The following is a 24,563-nucleotide window of genomic DNA, read 5'->3' on the forward strand; positions in this document are numbered from 1 at the left end:
TTTTTTATATGTGAAATTTCATCATTTTTTTTCGCTTACTAATGGCAGCATTTGTTGCTATAGGTACACTTTTCTTAATAAGTAAGAGAGATGGTTCGATGAATTTTGCACAGCATACAAACCATACTTAAAGGTGTATGAAACTCTAGAATTTTCCCAATCTATTAAAAACTGTGGTAAAAATTGAGGTAATTAACTACAAAATTTGTGTTTTTTCTAAACATGAAGTTTAAAATTCAACAGATCATTCGTTTTTTCATAAATTAAATAAATTCTGGAGTTTCATACACCTGTATGGTATGTATGCTGTGCAAAATTCATCGAAGAATCTCTCTAACTCATGAAGAAAAGTGTACCTATAGCAATAAATGCAGCCATTAGTAAGTGAAAAAATGATGAAATTTAACACCTAAAAAAAATTATTTTGTTACTTTTTCGAACTTCCATTGAAATGGGTGTGAATCCTGAATCCTTCCTGGTGATGCTGACAAAGTTTTAAGAATTTATTTGTAAAAGTATAGACACTAGAAATTAAAATGTCCTGTGATGCCTCTCCTGCTCCAAGTCGGCCCGTTTGACGTCCTACCCCCCTTAATAATACGCCTCTCAACCAGCTCGCTCGCTTTGCAATAGGATATGCAACGGAAAACTTTGTTGCGCCTCAGTGCTCTGAAATATCACTCATAAGTTGGTAACTGGACTGAGATCGGTCGTTCACTAACAGAGTGCTGGAAAGTGTTTGAAGCGACGGTTTAGTTACATTTGATGATCAAATACGAATTGAAACTTCCTGGCAGATTAAAACTGTGTGCCCGACCAAGACTCGAACTCGGAGGACCGGGCGTGAGTCGTGCTTCGGTAGCTCAGATGGTAGAGCACTTGCCCGCGAAAGGCAAAGGTCCCGAGTTCGAGTCTCGGTCGGGAACACAGTTTTAATCTGCCAGGAAGTTTCATATCAGCGCACACTCCGCTGCAGAGTGAAAATCTCATTCTGGAAACATCCCCCAGGCTGTGGCTGAGCCATGTCTTCGCAATATCCTTATTTTCAGGAGTGCTAGTTCTGCAAGGTTCGCAGGAGAGCTTCTGTAAAGTTTGGAATATAGGAGACGAGATACTGGCAGAAGTAAAGCTGTGAGGACCGGGCGTGAGTCGTGCTTCGGTAGCTCAGATGGTAGAGCACTTGCCCGCGAAAGGCAAAGGTTCCGAGTTCGATTCTCGGTCGGGCACACAGTTTTAATCTGCCAGGAAGTTTCATATCAGCGCACACTCCGCTGCAGAGTGAAAATCTCATTCCAAATACGAATTGTTTTCAACACCCAGTAAGTATAAAATCATCAGGCAGATTGGGTTTTGTCGATTTGCACAGATGAGTCTCCATCTTTCCATTTATTTCATTGTAGTACATGGAATTCATTTGACAAATAGGCTGCAGTGAAGCATTCCCTGTAAAAAGTCGACTTTTTTAAGTTTTTCACTGTTTTTCAAAGTCACCTTAGAGCTTAGACGGATGTCGATATTCTTCACGTTGAATTATGCTTCGTAAGGATTGGCATTCCTTTTATTACTAGATCATTAGGGACTAGTGCACAAGGATCACGTGGAGGAAGGAAATTAGCCCTCTCCTTGTTAATGGAACCATCCCAGAATTTCCCTTAAGTTGTTTAAGCAAAGCATGGGAAACCCAAATCTGGATATCCACAAAAAAATGGGAGATCCACTTCTAGCTTGTGCTTCAGCTCTAACGAATTCGTGGTCAGTGAGACGCCAGATCCAACAAATAACTTGTTTCCTATTACTAGAAACTTCTAACATGTTATACACAGCCAACCAGTTGCAATAAATGGTGGTTTTCAAATAACGTTTACCATGGTTTCGACAGATTTAAACCCGTCTTCCTCAGAAGGACAAACTAACTCACATTAGCAATCACTCAGCAAAGCTATCTCAACAAGACGTGTGTCGACAACGGTCTGCATGTCCACATGTAGAAATTAAGGCTCTTTGAATCAAGAGATTCTCACATCAGTAAAACCAATAAAATAACAGACCATGTTAATAGCTACATGCCGACATGTAGCTATTAACATGGAGTGTTATCTTAAGAAACTCGTTTTACTGATGCCCTTGATTCTAGGCGCCTTAATTTTTACATGTGGACATACAGACCGTGGCCGACACACGTCATGTTGAGATAGCTTTGCTGAGTGATTGCTAATGTGAGTTCGTTTGTCCTCCTGTCGAAACCATGGTAAAGGTTATTTGAAAAAAGGCCATTTATTGCAACTAATTGGCTGTCTATTATACCAGCTGTTCTGTAACCGTTACTGCACTGCAGCCATTTCAAAATATTTAACTTCTAAAGTAGTTAGTCACTTTGGGAAGAGGGCTCTTGAAACTGAAATATTACGCGCATATAGAGACAATACTTTGCGACGATGTGATACCCTGGAACACTTCTTCCAGATGTTGTGTTTTTCCTTAATCCTGTAATGTAAGTTTAATTCACTTGCGGTTACCGGTGAAGAAGGGTATCAAGACAAGATTATGGCAAGAGATTAGATAATGCTTACAAATTCGTATGTAACCAAGCCTATTTCCACGCGCAGACGATAACAGCAATCAAGAGCCTACTACCGATGTCCAGTCTCTGATAATCCATCAATAAAAGTAGGACTGCAGCCGGGCACCAAGTACTTGAATAATGATAACAAAACCAGCGGCTGTTTTGGACTCTAGTTCTTTTATTCTTTTTTATGTTAGCACTATCCAAATACTATCAATGCAGTTTACGTCAAGGTTATTCGAGAAATACCACTTATACGCAAGGAATGGTCGAAGATAAGCGGCGTGTTTCACGTACGACTAAAGGGCATGTTCGCAGCTCGTAAGGGATATGTACCGCCTGCTCCTCTCGACAGCTGCCATAAAAAAACTGTCTTCCTTAAGATGAGGGTTAACTACGACACATTTCCAATAGACTCAGTTTATCTTTATCTACAGCAGGTGCTCCGAATAACGTACCTCCACAGCAAGAACAGCCTGACACCCTCTTAACGAAATGTCAAACGCTCGACTGCAGGAATTCTTGAAATTACAAGTCGAATCCTAACTCTTTCAATGTATGGAGAGTGAGTTCACAAACTTGTCTTCTAACATACAGTTAAAGATAAAAAACCGAACAAGTATCAGTAGAACTCCCTCTTTGAAGCTTCCGTACAAAATTAATTATGTCTTTAGATAGCTCATCTATAATAGGTTTTGATGAGAGAGTTTGCAAGTATCAAAATATGTGACGTAAATGGCAGTATCTTTTGGTGACATTGACTTATATGCCAAAGGATCGTAGTCCTTAGCATTTGACATAAATTTCCACTTGATACTTCTACCCGTTCCTGAGAAAAATGTGTCTTAATAGACGGGCAAACAGACAGACAATGAAGCGATCCTTTTAAGAGTTCCGCTTTTACAGACTGCGGTACTAAACCCTAAATATGAGATAGATTCGCATCTGGTGAACGAAGAGCGCAATCAACAATCATATCCTCAAATTCTCCTGTCTTAAATGGTGATTTGAAACTTCCTGGCAGATTAAAGCTGTCTGCTGGGCCGTGACAGAAATCTGGATCTTAGCTTTTAGCGGGCGTCTTTGGAAGCTAGGAGAGAGATATCGGCGGAAGTGATGTGGGCATGTCGTGAGCCGTGCTTGCATAGCTCAGTCAGTAGAGCTCTTGATCGCCAAAGGAAGAGCCCCATTGCAGCCGATAGGTTTAATCTGCTGCGAAGTTTCAAATCCGTGCAGATCCCGCTGCGCAGTGAGTGTTTTTCCATAGGCGCACTGGCGGTGTGTGTTCTTTTATTGTGCTGCGTGAAATAATGGTAGGTCTTTTCCATAGCCGTTGGTTTCTTGGTTTCCTGAAAAAAGGTAGCAGTATATTATTCAAAATTGGAAAAGATATTGAAACATCGCGAGAAATTCACGCTTGAACATAAGCGCAGATTTTAGCCAATGTTGTTGTATTTAACCACGAATGGCACCTGTGAACTGTCGGCAATACGTTCCAAGTGTCAGTCGTGATCAGAACAATGTCCTGTGAACTAGAACGCGTTTAGAACATGTTGCAATAAGCTGATTAAACCTACACTATCGAATAAGTGATCGTTTATTTCCTCGCAAGGAGTCTGCGATATATTTTTATCGATGTTGCGCTCCAACTAGATTCAGCAACGGGCTGTACTTCGACATTCCAGAGGCATTGTTTGCACAATTTTTGTGTCTTAGAAATATGTGCAGTACATTACATCGGAGCTAAGAGAATTCGAACGTGGACTAAATGTTGGTGCTTACGTAACCAAGGTAGCTGAATTTTGGTGTTTCAGGGGGCACCGTATCTGAGATACATACAGAGAAAGCGGAATAAGATCATCCGATAAGCCACGATGTGGACGGAAGTGTTGAGTGATCGTGACGGACGGTCAGTGAAGAGGATTGTGACGAAACATAAGAGGACGACAGCTGCAAAAATCACTGCACATCGAATGTCGAACTCGCGAACCCCGTCAACACCAAAAGTGACAGGCCTATGTCAGAATAAAACAGCATAAAAAACATCCAGGTAGCAATGACTAACCAACTTTATTTATCGAAGCTTAACAGCACATCTACTCCGACATGGACCAAAACAAAACATAGAATAAATCACTTCTTCTAACAGAACAATAGTACTTCTGGCAACTGAAGGTCGGCTAGATAGTCACTGAGTCAAAGACCCTTAAACGCACATTTCATAACTGTCGAAGTCTCGTAGGATCTTCACTGTTAAAAGTACAAACTGTACGGAGCAAAATTGTTTAAGTTCAGCGTGTAGCCGTTTGAAAGTTAAACAAGAATAAATTTACAAGTCCACAAGTCTGCCACGAAGACCAACCGTCGGAGTTTCGAGTCCTCCCTCGGGCATGGGTGTGTGTGTCGTCCTTAGTCAGTTTACGTTAGATTAAATAGTGTGTAAGCTTAGGGACCGATGACCTCAGCAGTTTGGTCCCGTAAGACCTTACCAAAAATACCCAATTTCCATGAAGACCAAGTCCTCGTCTTCTTTCACGACGAGGCTACAAACACTGAGTCCACAGCTCGCAGCATCGCAGCTCCCGGAGTTGCGAATTCAGACATAAACGGCAGCGACGTTGTCGATGTGGCTCTTGTGGGATTATAATTGATGCTATCGTTGTGGAACCAGCATTTGGCTAGGAAGCTCACTTGGAGCGAACTGGTCGACTCTGGTCCAAGAGCTGCCCCAAATATCATTCGTCGCTAGGATACAGCCGGTCCTATTTTGCATCACGTGTCTTGTAGATGGGAAAGGTCAATGCGGCCCGTGGCCGTAGCGATGCTTGCGTCACCTCCTGGTGGAAGGTCTGTCTTGCGCAAATTTTCCCCTGTGTGTTAGGCATCTTCGAAGCACTGATGTAATGTTGGTTGCTACCACTGCAGGCATTAAGCCTCGGTACCGCGAAAACGAAACGAAGGAAACTCCATAACCAGGGCATTGTATGGCGTGCTGTAATTACAAAACCACGATTATGCAAATGCCCGTTACAGGAAAACGTGTTGCCGAAGCCATGAAACCAAGACTGGAGCAGTGGAAAAAATGTCATATGGTTGGATGAGTCTTGTTTCTCATTGATTCCAACTTCTGGCCGAGTTTGCGTCCCACGAGGCAAACATAGCGGGGGTTAGTTAGTTAGTTAGTTAGGTACGTGTTCCATTGATCAATAGCACGGAAAAACCGTTATGATGTGGACCGTGTCAAATGCATAAGAAATGCGCACAGGAAACAAGTTTCATTTCTTTTTTCTTTTTTGTTTACATTATAGTGTTATACCTAAATATTTCTATTATCTATCGCATTCCCTTAAATGGCACAAAATGCATATATTATATCTCCAGATTTATTTATTCATATTCAAGAATTCATGTATGGTATAGAAAGAGTTGTCAAGGATGTATGATTTCAATTTGTTTTTGAAACTATTACTGTTTCAGTGATGGATTGAGCAGCCATATCGTGGTTACTCTGCAAGATATTCGTTTATTCTCATGGTTCCTTTGTAAGGTGGCGTTACTGCCACTGATTATGTGACCATTTTTGTTGACGATGTCTATCCCACGGTACCTTACTTATTCGCCAATGGTGATACTGTTTCCAAGACGATAGCGCTCTTGTTCACACACACGCATCGTCCGAGACGGGTTTTGTGAGTAGGAAGATGAATTCTCGCACCTCCCCAGGCCACTACAGTCACCAGACCACAATAGACCTCCTATTGAGTCTTTATGGTTTACTTTGAAGGGAAAGGTGCATGATCGCTATCCACCTCCATCGTCGTCGCCTAAAGCTGCCACTATTTTGCAGGAAGGATTCTATAATGTTCCCTTGAAATCCATACAGGATCTGTATTTTTCCATTGTGAGACGACTGGAAGCTGTTTTGAATGCCATCTGGTTTCCTACAGAGTATTATGCGCGGTAATGCATCGTGTTTTTGATGTTTCCATATTTTTAGCCACCCCCCTGTGCCTATCAGAAATTACGATTTGATAGAAAGAGATTGGTCCAATAATTCGTATTACACTAATAGTACGCAACACCCCTATTTTCACATATTACAGAGGCTCTTGATTAGCTGATAATGATTTACAGGGCTCCAGCGTCGCTTCTTCTGAGTTCACGTCCCCAAATAAATGCTTCATCAGATAAAAGAGAATTTCAGAGTCAATCCCGCCATCGTCCACGCTCTGCAATAGACCCCTGCAGCATCTACGCCTGTCATCAGAATCTACGAGAAAATTGGTCAAATGAAATATATTCACAGTTGCGAATATGGATAACCATCAGCTTTATAATGACGAGAATGAAACTTTGTGCCACACTGGGACTCGAATCCGGATTTTCGTTTAACGTAACGCTAGCGCTTGTGTTAACCGCTTTTTTTTTATCTCATTTTGCTCGCTTTTGTTCGTTGCATCTGCTCGGGGCGGACATCGTAATACATCCGTTTATGTTCGTTGGTGATCGATTAACTCAGTTTTTTTATTACAGAGGGCACGTAACCCTCTGTCCGAACACGCTGAGCTACCGTGCCGGCGACTATCCGTGGACGACAAACAGGCAGGCTCAAACTTCGTTATGTCGTCGTTCATGCTTCATGAGCTGCACTCGTACATATTGTGAAATTCCCGAACAAGGGAGGGATATTTTAACTGAACGTCGCCACCTGGTATCGGCGGATGCATTGCATGTTGTCATTGGTGGAAATAGGCGTTTTTCATTGGAGTTTCCTTTACTGCTTGTGTAACGTTCTCTGGCAGCACTCATCCAATGTGAAAGTTAAAAGAACATTTCGATGTATAATGCTTACTGTAACAAATAATTTATATGTATTTCTGTTCATTGAATTTCAAAAGGGCACTTAATTTTGTGAGGAAAAATATAATTATAAATTTTGCTATTATAAATGATTATTCAGAGGGTGAAATACTATCTGTGGCAGAGGATGTGAAAATTGCCACAGAAGAAACGATATGTAATCAAAATGACAAAGACTGTACAAGAATTAGTTAGGCAATACATTGTAATAAATCGCTTGTCTTCTGCACGGACTGAATGGGAGAGGAACCCGTGACGTTTCATTAGGCTCTTTCGTAGCCTTCATTTGTCATAAGTCGATGTTCCACGCCATTTGTAGCTGGGATTGTAAAAGGTGTGTGAAGATTTTAATCTTTTGTGTTAAAGTATATTTATCTAGTAAAATCTGTTTGTCACAATTACTGAAAAGCTCGCACCGGACATTACCTATTTTATTTAAGAAATTTCAGCATTTTATTGGATATCGCTGGCGGTGCGGAGCTGCGCCGCGAGCGAGCAGCCTGCAGCAGCGGCAGATTTAAATATACGATAGCAATAACGACCACATTCTAAAAAGGGTACAGGTAGAGGTAATCGAAAATAATAAAGTGTTTGCTGTGCTTCAGGTTGAGATGTTCGTGGAAGTTCTGAAGCTCTTCTTCTCCGTGTGGCCAGATAACAAAGGTGTCATCAACATATAGTAGCCAGCATTCTGGGCGTAATGGTGCGGATTGGACTGCTGTTTCTTCGAACGCTTGCATAAAAATGTCTGCTGCGGCAGGCGAACGAGGGGAACCCATAGCTACACCGTCCGTCTGCTCATAAAAATCCCTTTTCCACCTGAAATAGGAGGTCGTCAAACAGTGGCGCACTAGCTAGGAGATGTTAGGTGCCATGCGACCCTCTAAGATGTTCATGGTGTCCGTCACGGGTACATTCGTGAACAAATACTTCACGTCAAAAGTGACCATCAAATCCGTATCCGAGACACGCTTTTCTTTCAAAAGTGCTATAAAATAGGTGGAGTCCTTGACGTATGAATCTGTATGACTCACCAAATGTCTAAGCTTCGGAGCCAATTCTTTCGCTAATTTGTAGGTCGGTGAGTTAAAACTACTCACTATCGGTCGTAAAGGAAAGGCTTCGTTGTGGATCTTTGGTACACCATATATTCTTGGTAACTGTGGCACTTGTGGAATGAGTCTTAAGGTCGTGTCAAAAATCATCCTCGTTTGCTTCAGCAGCGCTTGCGTCGATTTCATTATCTTGGCCGTCGGATCTTCATTAAGTTAAATGGGTTCATTCAAAAGATCCTGATGACAAGGCGGCCTCAAACCCAGAAGCATTTTATTGACTCACCAAACTAGATTTAGAAAAATCACGGAAAACATAAATCCGGGCGGTGCAGTGAGATTTCAACAGCCGTCCAGTGCCTAACCACGCCCGCATCCCGCTCGGTCTACATCGCTTGCGTCGTAGATAGAACACCCTGTACATGTGGTAGTAACGAGGTAAGACCACTCCACGAAAGCAAAAGCAGCTTGCCACTGGGTTAGCAGTATAAGAAATTCCCATCAGAAAAGCCTTCTTGGAAATCTATCGGCAGCAATACGTTGACTGGCACTCTCTTGTCGTATGCAGAAGACTCCTGAACCTTCGAGGTTTTTCTTGGTCTAGGAAGAATGAAAGCAGAGCAGACGAGAGAAATCTGGAGATTACGAGGTCTTGCAAGCAGGCGGGAGTTTTCGGGGCAGCGAACGAGCGCGCCTGCGCGATCCACCAGTGATGGAGGGCGGCGCTGATCCCGCCATTCGTCTGGGAGGTCCCAGCGGGGCACGTGCTCGTCCCAGAGTCTCGCAATCGATACCCGCGTAACAAGCTTCTTAAAAATACACACGCCAGTCGTTTTCATTCCATACCACTTTTCTCCGAGAATTTTAAAAGACGAAACTAATAGGGTAAAGATCATCTCTTATAATACTTTCCTCTAACTAAATATGCCTTCGCAGTTCAACAAAAATAATATTGTCTATATTGTCAGATATTACGTGTGGCGCTCTAGTAGGTATATAAAAACGTGCGCTCTTCCACATAACGTTTCATTCAAATTAGCGCGCTTCTCTGTATAACTATTGGAGCGCCATACGTTATATAGGGTGTTACAAAAAAGTATGGCCAAACTTTCAGGAAACATTCCTCACACACAAATAAAGAAAAGATGATATGTGGACATGTGTGCGGAAACGCTAAATTTCCATGTTAGAGCTTATTTTAGTTTCGTCAGTATGTACTGTACTTCCTCGATTCACCGTCAGTTGGCCCAATTGAAGGAAGGTAATGTTGACTTCGGTGCTTGTGTTGACATGCGACTCATTGCTCTACAGTACTAGTATCAAGCACATCAGTACGTAGCATCAACAGGTTAGTGTTCATCACGAACGTGGTTTTGCAGTCAGTGCAATGTTTACAAATGCGAAGTTGGCAGATGCCCATTTGATGTATGGATTAGCACGGGGCAATAGCCGTGGCGCGGTACGTTTGTATCGAGACAGATTTCCAGAACGAAGGTGTCCCGACAGGAAGACGTTCGAAGCAATTGATCGGCGTCTTAGGGAGCACGGAACATTCCAGCCTATGACTCGCGATTGGGGAAGACCTAGAACGACGAGGACACCTGCAATGGGCGAGGAAATTCTTCGTGCAGTTGACGATAACCCTAATGTCAGCGTCAGAGAAGTTGCTGCTGTACAAGGTAACGTTGACCACGTCACTGTATGGAGAGTGCTACGGGAGAACCAGTTGTACAGAGTGTGCAGGCACTATCAGCAGCTGATTGGCGTCCACGGATACACTTGTGAGAATAGTTCGTCCAACAATGTGTCAATCCTCATTTCAGTGCAAATGTTCTCTTTACGGATGAGGCTTCATTCCAACGTGATCAAATTGTAAATTTTCGCAATCAACATGTGTGGGCTGACGAGAATCCGCACGCAATTGTGCAATCACGTCATCAACACAGATTTTCTGTGAACGTTTAGGCAGGCATTGTTGGTGATGTCTTGATCGGGCCCCAGTTTCTTCCACCTACGCTCAATGGAGCACGTTATCATGATTTCATACGGGATACTCTACCTGTACTGCTAGAACATGTACCTTTACAAGTACCACGCAACATGTGGTTCATGCACGATGGAGCTCCTGCACATTTCAGTCGAAGTGTTCGTACGCTTCTCAACAACAGATTCGGTGACCGATGGATTGGTAGAGGCGGACCAATTCCATGGCCTCCACGCTCTCCTGACCTCAACCCTCTTGACTTTCGTTTATGGGGGCATTTGAAAGCTCTTGTCTACGCAACTCCGGTACCAAATGTAGAGACTCTTCGTGCTCGTATTGTGGACGGATGTGATACAATACGCCATTCTCCAGGGCTGCATCAGCGCATCAGGGATTCCATGCGACGGAGGGTGGATGCATGTATTCTCGCTAACGGAGGACATTTTGAACATTTCCTGTAACGAAGTGTTTGAAGTCACGCTGGTACGTTCTATTGCTGTGTGTTTCCATTGCATGATTAATGTGATTTGAAGAGAAGTAATAAAATGTGCTCTAACATGGAAAGTAAGCGTTTCCGGACACATGTCCACATAACAGATTTTCTTTCGTTGTGTGTGAAAGTTTGGCCGTACCTTTTTGTAACACCCTGTATATCTTTACATAAAGGATGTTTGATTTATCTTTGAGGCAACTAAATATGTCGAAAACGAGGCATCGTACGAAGCAAATGTTCTAAGTGAAAAGTTAATGGCAGTAAAGGCGATATCTGTCTACGCTACAACTGGCCACCTCATAACCGACCCTCCTACTTGGGAGGGGTCAACTTTGTATTTTCAAACAGATATTTATTGCATATTCGGATTCTGCGATCAAAACTACGAACGGCTTATTCAAACCATTGTTTTTCATTTGCGGTAGACGGCGCTCTAATCGACAGTTGTCAAGTGTGCCTTTTTTTTGGCAATTAAGAACCTACGCAGTTGATTCTACATTTCATTTGCGAAGAAAAAGTAACCCTTTGTGTTCTAACGGTTGATATTTGTGTTCGAAATTTACTTTCGTATTTCAAATTTGATTATACAGTACGATATGGTTATCCGTTTTAATGCCTGGTTAGAAACTACATTTAGCGTGGTCCAGGAACAATGACGTAGATGCATTAGTTTTCTGTTCCCATCGGAACGCTTGACATCGATAAGACCCTTTGCCTTCCACCATTGCAGTGCCTGATTTCGGTCAGTATTCACGGCAGGTGAGCCTGCCACACTCACTTCATGGACATTGTATCTTATTGCAATAATTATGGTTTGTATTCTGTGGCCAGTGCGAGAGTTATGGCCATTGGATGGAAACATAAACCGAAATCAGTCACCCTGATGGTGGGGTTCGAGCGTGGCCGCCGAAACCAAGCTTTCCGATGGTTTGAGGACTCTCCACAATCAACACCGTAGGGAACAGAAAACTATATTACCATAGAAGTAGCTTAACTGCATTTCAATGCCTAGCCATATCATTTGTAGTGTAGAATAACATTTGCAACACTCATGTTACGTGTTAACGTCACTATTACTGCTAGAACACAAAAGTTTACATTTACATCGCAAATGAATTGTGGAATCAAATGCGTCAATTCTTAACTGCAAAAACAGGCACATTTGATATTTGTAGATTACAGCGCCAAGAATAGGAAATAATGGTTTGAGTAAACCCTACGTATTTTTTTGCGTATAACCAGAACATGCAATGAAAATTTGGAGGGGGGTTCCAATTAAAAATAAAAATTGACCCCGCCCACGCAGGAGGGTTGGTTAGGAGGTTGTCAGTTGTAGCACTGACTGGTGTCCCCTTCACTAATATTAGCTTTTCACCTAAAATATTTTCTTCGTAAGACGCTTCGTTTCAGACACATTTAGTCGTCTCAAGTTAAAACAATATATATATATATATATAAAACCTCACGTTCGTTTGCTCAAAATCTTAAATCTCCGAAAGTTCTTCACCAGTTCCTTTGAACTTCTGACACAACATTGCACTGAAATACCCACATGTTTTTGTATACTTCCTGACGCGTCATAAGGTATGTAAACTTGTATATTATCTGTATTACATTTTTTCTTACGATTTTGAACAAAGGAATATTTACATTTTTATTTATACAGATTGAGTGCTGTACGCAGTTTTTATTATTTTGTAATTTCTGTGTGGAATTTATGTTCTCGGGCACCAACCATGATATTTAGTCTGGTTAAGTAATATTTCCAGGTGATTCTTATTTCAGTCCGCTTACAGTGCCGGCTCACCCGAGAAAAACCTAATTTTTACCACACGTCCGGGAACTGAAGGTTGAAGTACTTTCAACTAAACTAAATCATTCATCTAGTAAAGGAACTGCCACAATAAATAAATTACCTTAATAACAATTCTATAAAGCTATATTCACTCAAAATGTCATTTGGATCGAATCAAAAATTATCAGTCACTGTTGGCCTAAAGGTAAACGTTACAGTGTGGGCTTGCATTGGATACGATACAGCAAGGATACCCCATCACCGTGGCCGAGCTCAGTAATGCACACATGTGCGGTGGTGTTCGAGTCAGAGGTACGGCCATTCGAACCCTAGTGGTGTGGAGGAAATTTCCACTGCCAGTATTTGGTCGGGAAAGGGGGGAGAGGTGGTGGCGTAAAGTTCCTGATTACCAGCCTTTGCGGCAACGTTCTGCATTAAATTTCAAACTTCAGCACAGTATCTCGTGAAGGGAAGGCATGTGACACTGTTTAGTGGTGATCCGTCTGCCTGATGGGGACGCGAAGCTCGAAAGCCCCTTGCTGCTATTAGAGAGGCATAGGGCATGTGCCGGCGCCAATTTCTCCCTCTTCTTTCTCTCGGCATCATCTCGCAACACGAACGTAACACTACTCTGTAGACACATGTATTACACTAGGGATGACAGTTATAGCTGGAACAAACGAGTCTCGGTTATAGCGGTTGTTTTCGTCTCCAGTTTAACCTGACCACTCAAAATAACCGGTTACTGAAATAACCGGTGCTTATTGCTCTTATTTCCAAAATTGAACGTAGACTTGGAAGAAAGATTGACAAGTTCCAATGAAGGTGAAGGAGAAGGAGATATCGATCATTTTGAGGTTGAGGCTGTGGCTGAAATCGGTCTCAGTGTCTCCAGACAAGATGGCGAAAATGAAGGAGGTGGGCGCAACGACGGCGAGAGAGAGCTGATGACCTACGTGTATCGTCACTTTTGCATGGAATCAATTATTCACCCTGAAGCAACCATAAAATTAAGGCTTCAACACTCATGCAAACTTTACAACACATCAATAAAATTATAGGTAGCTATATCAATAAAATTTACCTTCTCTTCCATGGGAAATTGTGGATGCATTCTCTTTATACGGAGTTTGTTGTGCCTCCTCCCGTTTTCAATCCATTAAAGCAAATGGGGCATTGTACGTCATTACTACCGCACGTCATAAAATACTTCCAAACTAGGGATGGTGTCATTTTGCAATAAGCCCATATCTGAGGACGACAGCAAGAAACTGCTGTATAGACTAAATGAGGGCGAGCCTTGCACGATGCACGTAAAAGCGTACTGTCTAATAGGCCACGTACTGTCTAATAGGCCACGTACTGTCTAATAGGCCACGTACTGTCTAATAGGCCACGTACTGTCTAATAGGCCACGTACTGTCTAATAGGCTACGCCACACGACAAACGCAGTCTTTGGTTAGCCTTCCCCACAACATTTTCTATTTGTTCCTTCCAATTTTAGTTGTTCGTAATTGTAGTTCCTAGGTATTTAGTTGAATTTACGTCCTTTAGATCGTGTACCCGAAGTTGAACTGATTCCTTTTAGCATTCATGTGGATGACCTCAAACTTTTCGTTATTTAGAGTCAACTGCCGATTTTTGCACCAAATACACAATGTGATCAAAAGTATCCGGACACATGGCTGAAAATTACTTAAAAGTTCGTGGCGCCCTCCATCGGTAATGCTGGAATTCAATATCGTGTTGGCCCACCCTACGACTTGATGACACCTTTCACTCTCGCAGGCATACGTTCAATCAGCCGCTGGAGGGTTTCTTGGGGAATGGCAGCCCATTCTTTACGGAGTGCTGCACTGACGAAAAGTATCGATGTCGGTTGGTGGGGCCTGGCACGAAGTCGGCGTTCCAAAACATCCCAAAAGTGTTCTGTAAGATACTCTGTGCAGGACTCTGTGCAGGCGAGTCCAATACAAGGATGTTATTGTCGTGTAACCACTCCGCCACAGGCCGTGCATTATTAATAGGTGCTCGATCGTGTTGAAAGATGCAATCGCCATCCCCGAATTGCTCTTCAACAGTGGGAAGCAAGAAGGTGCTTAAAACATCAATGTAGGCCTGTGCTGTGATAGTGCCACGCAAAGCAACAAGGGGTGCAAGCCCGCTCCATGAAAACCACGACCACACCATAACACCACCGCCTCCGAATTTTCCTGTTGCCGCTACACACGCTGGCGGATGACGTTCACCGGGTACTTGCCATACCCACACCGTGCCATCGGATCGCCGCATTGTTTACCGTGATTCGTCACTCGACAGAACGTTTTTCCACTGTTCAATAGTCCAATGTTTACGCTCCTTACACCAAGCGCGGCGTCGTTTGGCATTTACCGGCGTGATGTGTGGCTTATGAGCAGCCGTTGAACCATCAAATCCAAGTTTTCTCACCTTACTGTCATAGTACTCGCAGTGGATGCTGATGCAGTTTGGAATTCCTGTGTGATGGTCTGAATAGGTGTCTGCCTATTACACATTACGACCCTCTTCAACTGTCGGCGGTCTCTGTCAGTCAACAGACGAGATCGGCCTGTATGCTTTTGTGCTGTACGTGTACCTTCACGTTTCCACTTCACTATCACATCGGAAACAGTGGACCTAGGGATGTTTAGGAGTGCGGAAATCTCGCGTACAGGCTTATGACACATGTGACACCCAATCACCTGACCACGTTCGAAGGCCGTGAATTCCGCAGAGTGCCCCATTCTGCTCTCTCACGATGTCTAATGACTAATGAGGTCGCTGGTATAGAGTACCTGGCAGTAGGTGGCAGCACAATGCATCTAATATGAAAAACGTGTGTTTTTTGGGGTGTCCGGATACTTTTGATCACATAGTGTAGATACCTTTTCTAAATCACTTAGCAATTTGTTTTGATCTTCTGATGACTTTCTTAGTCGATAAACGACAGCGTCGTATGCAAACTACCTAAGACGGCTGTTCGGATTGTCTTCTAAATCGTTTGTATGGATGAGGAACAGCAAAGGGCCTGTAACACTACCTTGGAGAACGCCAGAAATCACTTCTGTTTTAGTGGATGACCTTCCGTCAAGTACTACGAACTGTGAACTTTCTGACAGGAAATCGCGAATCCAGTCACATAACTGAGACGATATTCCATAAGTACGCAGTTTCACTACAAGCCGCTTGTGTGATACAGTGTCAAAAGCCTTCTGGAAATCTAGAAATACGGAATCAATTTGAATTCCCTTGTCAATAGCACTCAATACTTCGTGTGAGTAAACAGCTAGTTGTGTTTCACGAGAAAATGTTTTCTAAACCGTGTTGACTGTGTGTCAATAGAACGTTTTCTTCGAGGTAATTCATAATGATCGAACACAATATATGTTCCACAATCCTGCTGCATATCGACGTTAATGATATGGCCTGTAATTTAGTGGTTATTCCTATCACCTTTCTTGAATATTTGTGTGCCTGTGCAACTTTCCAGTCATTGGGTACGTATCTTTCGTCGAGCGAACGATTGTATACGATTGTTAAATATGGAGCTACTATATCAGCATACTCTGAGAGGAACCTAATTGGTATACAATCTGGACCGGAAGACTTGCTTTTGTTAAGTGATTCAAGTTGCTTCACTACTCCGAGGATATCTGCTTATAAGTTATTCATGTTGGCAACTTTTCTTGATTCGAATTCTGGATTATTTACTTTGTCTTTTTTGGTGAAGGAGTTTCGTGATGCTGTGCTTAGTACTCTGCTTTGGCAGCACTGTCGTCGATAGTATTTCCATTGATGTCGCGCAAAGCTGGCGTTGATTGGGTCTTGCCGCTAGCATACTTCATATACGACCAGAAACTCATTGGATTTTCTGCCAGGTTTCGAGACAAAGTTTCGTTGTGAAAACTTTCGAGAACAGGTGCTGTGTCTTAGAGACAACATATATTGAGACCTGAGCACGTGAGGAATTTATGCTTTCCTGTGAAATATTAGCGCAAAAGGAAGTGTAAGTCAAATGGGTAAAATTCCACGAGGTTGATGGACGTACGTTTCATTACCCTGTCTTGGAGATTATGTAAATCCGCGTCGTGCCGATTGCTCGCGCCTCTTGAACAGGAATGGAATGTTGCTCAGTAGTTGTGAACTTTGCGTATCAGAACAAAAACATATTTTTGTTGTTGTGATCTTCAGTTCGAAGACTGATTTCCTGCACCTCTCCATCATACTCTGTCCTGTGCAAACCTCTTCATCTCCGAGTGACTGCTGCAAACCAGATGTATTTGTATCTGTTTACTGTATTCGCTTCTTAGTCGCCTACAATTTTTACCCTTCATACTTCCCTACAGTATTAAACTGATGATTTTTTGATGTGTCCTATCAGCTGATCCTCTTCTTTGAGTCAAGTTATACCACAACTTCCTTCTCTCCCCATTTATATTCAGAACTTGCTCATTACTTACGCAACCCACCCATCTAATCTTCAGCATTCTTGTGTGGTACTATGTTTTAAAAGCTTCCGTTCTCTTCTTGTCTGATATGGTTATCAACCATGTTTCACTTCCATTCATGGTTACACTTCAGGCAAATGCCTTCACAAAAGCCTTCCTAACACTCAAATTTTTATTCGAAGTTAACAAATTTTTCTTCTTCAGAAATACTTTTCTTCCCATTGACACCCCACATTTTGTATCGTCTCTACTTCGGCCACCTTCATTTATTTTACTACTCTAACAGCGAAGCTCGTCTCCTGCTTTTAGAGTCTCATAGTCTCACCTAGTTCCTTAGCATCAACTACATTCCATTACGCTTGTTTTGCTTTGTTGATTTTCATCCAGTATCCTCCTTTAACGACACTGTCCATTCTGTTCAACTGCTCCCCCAAGTCCTTTATTGTCGATCACAGAATTGCAATGTCATCGGGAAACCTCAAAGTTTTTACTTCTCCCTGTACTTTAATTCCTTATCCGCATTTTTCTTTGGTTACCTTTACTGCTTGCTCCATGCGCAGATCGAATAACACCGGGAATATGCTCCAATTCTGTCTCCACTCCCTTCTCAACTAGTGCTTGCAGCTCCCGTCTGTTTTCTGCACAAGATGTAATTTACCCCTGCTACGTTCAGAATTTCGAAGAGTGTATGCCAGTCAGCGTTGTTAAAAGATTTCTCTAGTTCTGCAAATACTGTTAACGTAGGTATGCCTTTCATTAACCTATCTTCTAAGACAACTCGTAGGGTCAGTATTGCCTCACGTGGTCTTATATTTCCCTGAAACCCTAACACATCACACTTACACATTGCAAAACTGTACTTGTCATGTAACACGAACAATGGACACCAACGAGGCAACAGTTACAGCACAAATAACAGTATAACAGTGCAGCCCACTTTTACATTTGTGTTACTAGTCTCAATAGAGAAACAGTTTTAGCACAGCTTCGAGTGAGTAATTTCTATGCGTGCCTGTGCCTCTAATTTGAACACACGCTGTTTTTGGTGAGTGTGTTGCGACAGATCCAGGTACGTGGATATTACAGACACCGATCAACATCATTTATTACAAAGTGTGTGCAACCTTATAGCACTCGTACTTACGTCTGGATCACTTACAATCTGAGACCTCGAATTCTACTTATTGCAGCTAATATGAACAGCATCCACAAGGTCAGCAAGTTTGTAGAGTCCGTCTTTCAAGCAAGTACACAAACTAAATCTCAGCAGGACTGTGCACGGCCACGTGTAACATAGAATGTGCGAGAGTTTCTGAAGTACGACGGGTTCCACACTTTATTGGTCAGCACATTCGCCTAACGTATTGATCATCACAAATGTCCGCGGTATAACGACAGCTTTTCGATGCGGTGCTGCAGCACACTCTGATAATGTTTCGGTGAGATTTCTCAGGAATATATTCAATCGTATTTTGTTTTCGTACCATGGCGGTCAGAAGATGACTTTGCAAGCACGGTGGCTTGACAAAGAATTCGGCAAGTCAGAGGTCTGTATCTATATCTGGATATATACTCCGCAACCAGCAGTACATTGCGTGGAAGAGAACACCTTGTAATAACACGAGGTGCGGATGCAAGTTGGTAGGGAGGCACTTGTGTTGGTTCTTCGTGCCAACCAGAATGACGAGGTCAGCCAGAGAATGCCACGAGAACATTCCCTAGATCATAAAACATTCAGGGTGTTTGCTTTCAGACGTTTCACGCCATACATGCCAACGGCCATCTGTCCGATGGAGCGTAAAACGAGATACATCTGAAAAGGCCACCAGTCACCAGTGGACGTCTTGTTGCGGTATTCGTGCGCAAATCCCAACCGTCGTCGGGGATGAACAGGAGTGAGCAGGTGTGCACGAACCAGGCGCCAGCTGCAGAGGCCCATACACAACAATGTTCACTGAACGGTCGTTGAGGAGACACTGTTGGTAGCCCCTTTGTTCATAGGGACGCTCAATTGCTCAGAAGTTGCACGTTTATTCGCCCGTACACATCTCCGCAGCCGTTGTTCACCCTCGTCGTCTCTTGTCTGTGATGCACCATAATTGCCACGCACAGTATACTTTAACCACGGAACACGCGAACATTTTACTCAGTTAGCCATTTTGGAGAAGCTCCCCCTCCACCCCTCCCCTTGGCACAAAACCAATGATCATGCTCTTTCGGGCGCCATGTAAACAGCTCTGTTTAGGCATTACGACAATGACTGGACTGTTTTTCACGTCGCTCTCCCCTCCCCCTCCCACCGACACGCGTTATAAACCCTCCTCTGCTAGTGTTTCCACCTGCCGCTTGTGAGCTGCTATTGCACGTTGACGTCGAACGTAGGTGGTGGTCACATTAATATGACTAGATCGTATAGTTTTATTGTCCTATCATTCTTGTAAGAAACTTCGAAAGTCACAAAAAGTCATTTATACTTTTCACGCTTACGTTCTATCACAAACAGTATTATAAATGCAATGGATGCTACAAAGTCGATGTCATCATTCATTGACATGCATTTTTAAGTAACAAGTTTCTTAGGTATTGCTCTTCAGTCTTGAACCATTATCAGGTAGGATCAATAAGGAAGCAGTGCGCATTTTGTCTCGGCTTCCTTTAATAGGTGCGACAGTGTTACAGAGATGCTCATTGAACTTCAGTGGCAGACTTTACAAGAGAGAGATAACTCGTCATAGACAAGTCGACTCACTGTTGAAATTCCGAGGGCATACCTGCCAGGAAGAGTCAGGTGGGCGTTTTATTTGCTCTTACGTACATTTCGGGAGAGACGGGAAAATCAGAGGAAATATAGATCTTACGCCCTACTCGCAAATGAAACACGAAAGGGAGAAAATGATTGTGGTACCGTCAGCTGGGCTATCACTGACCGACTTCTCCATCTTCTTTGACGTGTTCAGCTCTGATTAGATGACAGGAACTGGTAAACTGTAGCAAATTTTTTTAGTATCTACATTAAATCACCGTAGTCTTATAGTATTTTAGAGCCAACGGCCTTGCCGCAGTGGTAACACCGGTTCTCGTCAGATCACCGAAGTTAAGCGCTGTCGGGCGGGGCTACCACTTGGATGGGTGACCATCCGGTCTGCCGAACGCTGTTGGCAAGCGGGGTGCACTCAGCCCTTGTGAGGCAAACTGAGGAGCTACTTGATTGAGAAGTAGCGGCTCCGGCCTCGGAAACTGACATACGGATGGGAGAGCGATGTGCTGACCACATGCCCTTCCATATCCGCATCCAGTGACGCCTGTGGGCGGAGGATGACACGGCGGCCGGTCGGTACCTTTGGGCCTTCATGGCCTGTTCCGGAGGAGTTATAGTATTTTAGGAACTTCTTACGTCAACAGTAATTTTTCAAAAAATTCAGGTAATGTTACCTCTGCATGGGGTGACTTTGTCCCATATATTCAAATTTGTTCACAGTAAGCTAAAAACTGCACTGAGCTCATGCTGAACCAACTAAATATCACCATATATTTAACAGATTGTTACTACATTCCAATGAATCGTTTATTTCCAAAAACTGAGGTAAATAACGAAAATTTGAAGAGTTAAAATGAATAAGTAAAATATTAATTAGTTTATTTTTAGGACAGTCATTCAAAAGCTTAGCAGAATTTAAATGTTAACGAAACTGATTCTACATCTACTGCATCTACATCTATACTCTGCAAACCACCCTGAAGTGCATGGCAGAGGGAAAGTCCCTTTGTACGAGTTATTATGCTTTCTCCCTGTTCCATTCACGTATGGAGCGCGGTAAAAAATGATTGAATGCCTCTGTACGTGCAGTAATTATTCTGATCTTACCCTCATGATACCTGTATGAGCGATACGTATGGGGTTGTAGTATATTTCTAGAGTAACCATTTAAAGCGGTTCTTGAAACTTTGTTAACAGTTTGTAGTTTACGTGTGTCTTCAAGAGTCTGCTAGTTCAGTTCCTTCAGTATCTTTGTAACACTCTCCCACGGATTAAACAAACTTGTGACCATTCCTGCTGCCCTTCTCTGTATACGTTTTTTATTCCCTGCTAGTCCGATTTAGTGCGGATCCCAAACACTTGAGCAGTATTCTAGAAGCGGCCGCCCGAGTGATTTGTAAGCAATCTTCTTTGAGACTGACTGCACTTCTTCAGTATTCTACCATTAAACCGAAGTCTACCACATGCCTTGCCTATGACTGAACCTATGTGATCATTCCATTTTATATCCCTACACAGTGTTACGCCCACGTATTTATATGAGTTGGCTCATTCCACAATGATTCACTGGTATTATTGTGGTGTCAACGTTAGACACCACGCTAGAGGTTACGATAATCGATAGCGGTCGAGCACTTGCTAGCTCTCTGGACTCGCTGGCGCTTGCAGCGCCGCCTTATGGCACGGAATGAGACTTGCAGAGCTCAGGCGAGTCAGCTACAGCTCGTGAGCGAAGTCAGATTACAATACCCTTCAGCTCGCTAGGTTCGCAGCCTCTAGTTCGCGCATGTATTGCGCACGTAATACCAGAATTGCGTTATCTTGCTTGTTGTACAATCCAAATGTTTGTTAATGAGTCAATTGTTTTCAAGAAAGATAGTTGTTATTAGTTATGTTCTTGGAATGCAGTAGCAGAACAAAGTAAAAGTTATTTCCTAAGGTATTCCAGTACATTCGAGGGTTGGATTCCCTCTCTTCTTCATCGAAGAGTTTCACTGCCTGGGCTACTCTCAGGGTGCACCTTCGACGTGGAAGATCCCCGCCGTTTCCCTGCCGTGTCGTCTGCTTGCCGTCCATACTGCCTGCCGGTGCTCGCCGCCGCCGCTTGGTCGCCACCTTCCGGTCCTCGCCGCCGCCGCCGCCGCCGCCGCCGTCGCCGCCTGCCGGGGCTCGCCACCGTCGCCTGCCGCCTGCCGGTGCTCGCCGCCGCCGCCGCCGCCGCCGCCTGCTGATCGCCGCCGTCGCCGTCTGCGCCGCCGTTTGGCCGCCTTCCGGTCCTCGCCGCCGCCGCCGCCGCCGCCGCCGCCGTCGCCTGCCGGGGCTCGCCGCCGCCGTCGCCTGCCGGTGCTCGCCGCCGCCGCCGCCGCCGCCGCCGCCTGCCGGTCGCCGCCGTCGCCGTCTGGTCGCCGCCGCCGCCCTTCTCGCGCGCCGCCGCCATGTCCCAACCCACCACCACCACCACTATCATTTTCACCTCTCCCTCCGCTGCTCCAACCACCATCACATGGAGCTCCTCCTCCACTCCACTTCCCGTCCTTCCTTCTCTCCCTGTCCACCCCACCCCTGCACCACATTCGGCTGTAACCACCCCCAACTCCTCCTCCCCTATCACTGTCGCCCCATCGACAGCTACTGACTTTCCGCCGCTCCCCGCACCGCCTCCGACAGGCTCCAAGCCAGCACAGATCTCTGCTCGACGTTCCACAGTCTCAGTGACACCCACGCCCCCTCCGTCTGCGTCATCCGCTGCTCAGGGTGGTCCTGCCCCCCGCCATCTCCCCCTGCAACCCGTACCCCTGGCCCCTCTCCACCCGGTCGTGCCCGCGAAACCTTCAAAGCGCCCGAATGCTGACCCTTCCCCTGCAGTCTCCTCCAAAAAAAACCCCAGCCCCCGTGACCCACCCACCCCCATGGACGCGGCTCCGACCCCCGCCCCCGCCCCGCCTGCCACCCACACCTTTGTCCTCTCCAATCCTGACCCTCAATTCCTTGATGCCCGCTCCCTCACCCTCGCCATCCGGAAATACTACCCCACTGCTCCCATCTCCCAACTGATTCCTCGCAAGGACTCGGTCCTCATCAAATCCCCCAGTGCTTCCCTCCACACCGATCTCCTCTCCCGCATCCCCCGTATCCAATTTGGCCAACGTGCAACCCTCACCCCCTACTACACCCCGTCCTCTCCCCGTCAGCCTCAACCTCCCCGGCGTCCGCCGACCTTCACCGCTGTGATCACGAAGCTTAGCCCCATGATCACAGAGGCTGAGGTGTTGGCGGAACTCAACTCCCGGCCCGACATTGAAATTCGCTCGGCCCGTCGCATCTTCAATGATGCCGGGCCGACTTTTCTCATGCGGATATTCACCGAATCCTCCTCCTCCATTGACCGCCTCCTCACCGAGGGAGCCCTCATCTACAATCAGCACCATAAGGTGGACCCCTCCCGTTCCCCCGTCCAATCCTACCGCTGCCAACGCTGTCTCACCTACAACGACCACATTACCTCGGCCTGCAGGAACCCCCCTACTTGTCCCCACTGCAAAGCTTCCCACTTCGTCAAGCATTGCCCCAACCTCACCTCTCCCCCCTCCTGCAACACTTGCAACGAACCACATCCTACCTACTCCTCGAAGTGCAAAGCGAAACCTCCACCAGTAACCCCTGAGCTCACCGTGCCTGTCCGTCCTGTTGATGACCCCATCCACCCCAACAACTCGCACCGCCCTCCCCCTACTGCTGAGGACATCATCCGTTTCACCACCATTGTGCTCCAAAACATCCACCCCTTCCAGCGCTCACACACTCTTTCCCAAATCGCCCTCGCTGCCCGTTCCATCTTCCATCTTACCACCTATGCCACATACTCCCACAACCAGGCCCACTTCACCTTCACCCCCCTCACCACCCTTGTCTAACTCTCCACTCCCATGGCACAACAACCGTACCGTATCCTGTACCACAACATTCGCTCCCTGCCCACCCACAAACTCCTCTTCCTCCACACCCTACGTCAGCACCGCGTGGATGCCTTCGTCCTAAATGAAACCTTCCTTCAACCCCGTCTCTCCGTCTCCATGGCTCCTTACACTCTACACCGCACCGATAACCCGTACCCTCTCGCGCGTGGTGGAGTTGCTATAGGCCACCTCAAGCACCTCCCTGTCCAGCCCCAACCTCTCCTTAACAATCCTGCCGAGCATCTCACCCTCAGCCTCTTCTTCCCCACCCTTACCATCACCTGTGCCACCATTTATGTCCGCCCTCGCACCCCCATCCCGTACGATTTCCTGGCCCACATTGACCGCACCTTCTCCACCTACGTGATTGCCGCTGACCTCAATATCCACAGCCGTGATCCTGCCGACCTCCGACGGTGGCATCAGTTTCTCACCACTCTCCAGGGAGACCTGGTTCCCCTGCCTCAGCACACCCGGCCCGAATCCAACACCACTCCTGATGTGGTCCTTGCCTCTCCAAACCTCCTTGGGCGCATCATCGCGGATGTCCTTGACCTCATTGGCAGTGACCATGCTCCTGTCCTCCTCACTATCTCTAACGGTCGCCATCCCCGCCACGCTCCTCACCCTGACGT

The 24,563-nt window shown here is 45.1% G+C and overlaps 1 protein-coding gene across 1 annotated transcript in view; it reads right to left on the minus strand.

The window, feature by feature from the left end:
• The window catches only part of LOC124613792 (trypsin-1-like), a 137,075-nt gene that overhangs the window by 96,643 nt on the left and 15,869 nt on the right, over positions 1-24,563 (minus strand). Inside the window, exon 2 of the mRNA XM_047142514.1 lies at positions 22,609-22,752. Within this exon, the coding sequence (XP_046998470.1) occupies positions 22,609-22,752 (144 nt within the window). The remainder of the gene's footprint in view (positions 1-22,608; positions 22,753-24,563) is intronic.

The sequence above is a fragment of the Schistocerca americana genome, chromosome 4 (assembly GCF_021461395.2).
Source record: "Schistocerca americana isolate TAMUIC-IGC-003095 chromosome 4, iqSchAmer2.1, whole genome shotgun sequence".
Lineage (NCBI taxonomy): Eukaryota > Metazoa > Arthropoda > Insecta > Orthoptera > Acrididae > Schistocerca > Schistocerca americana.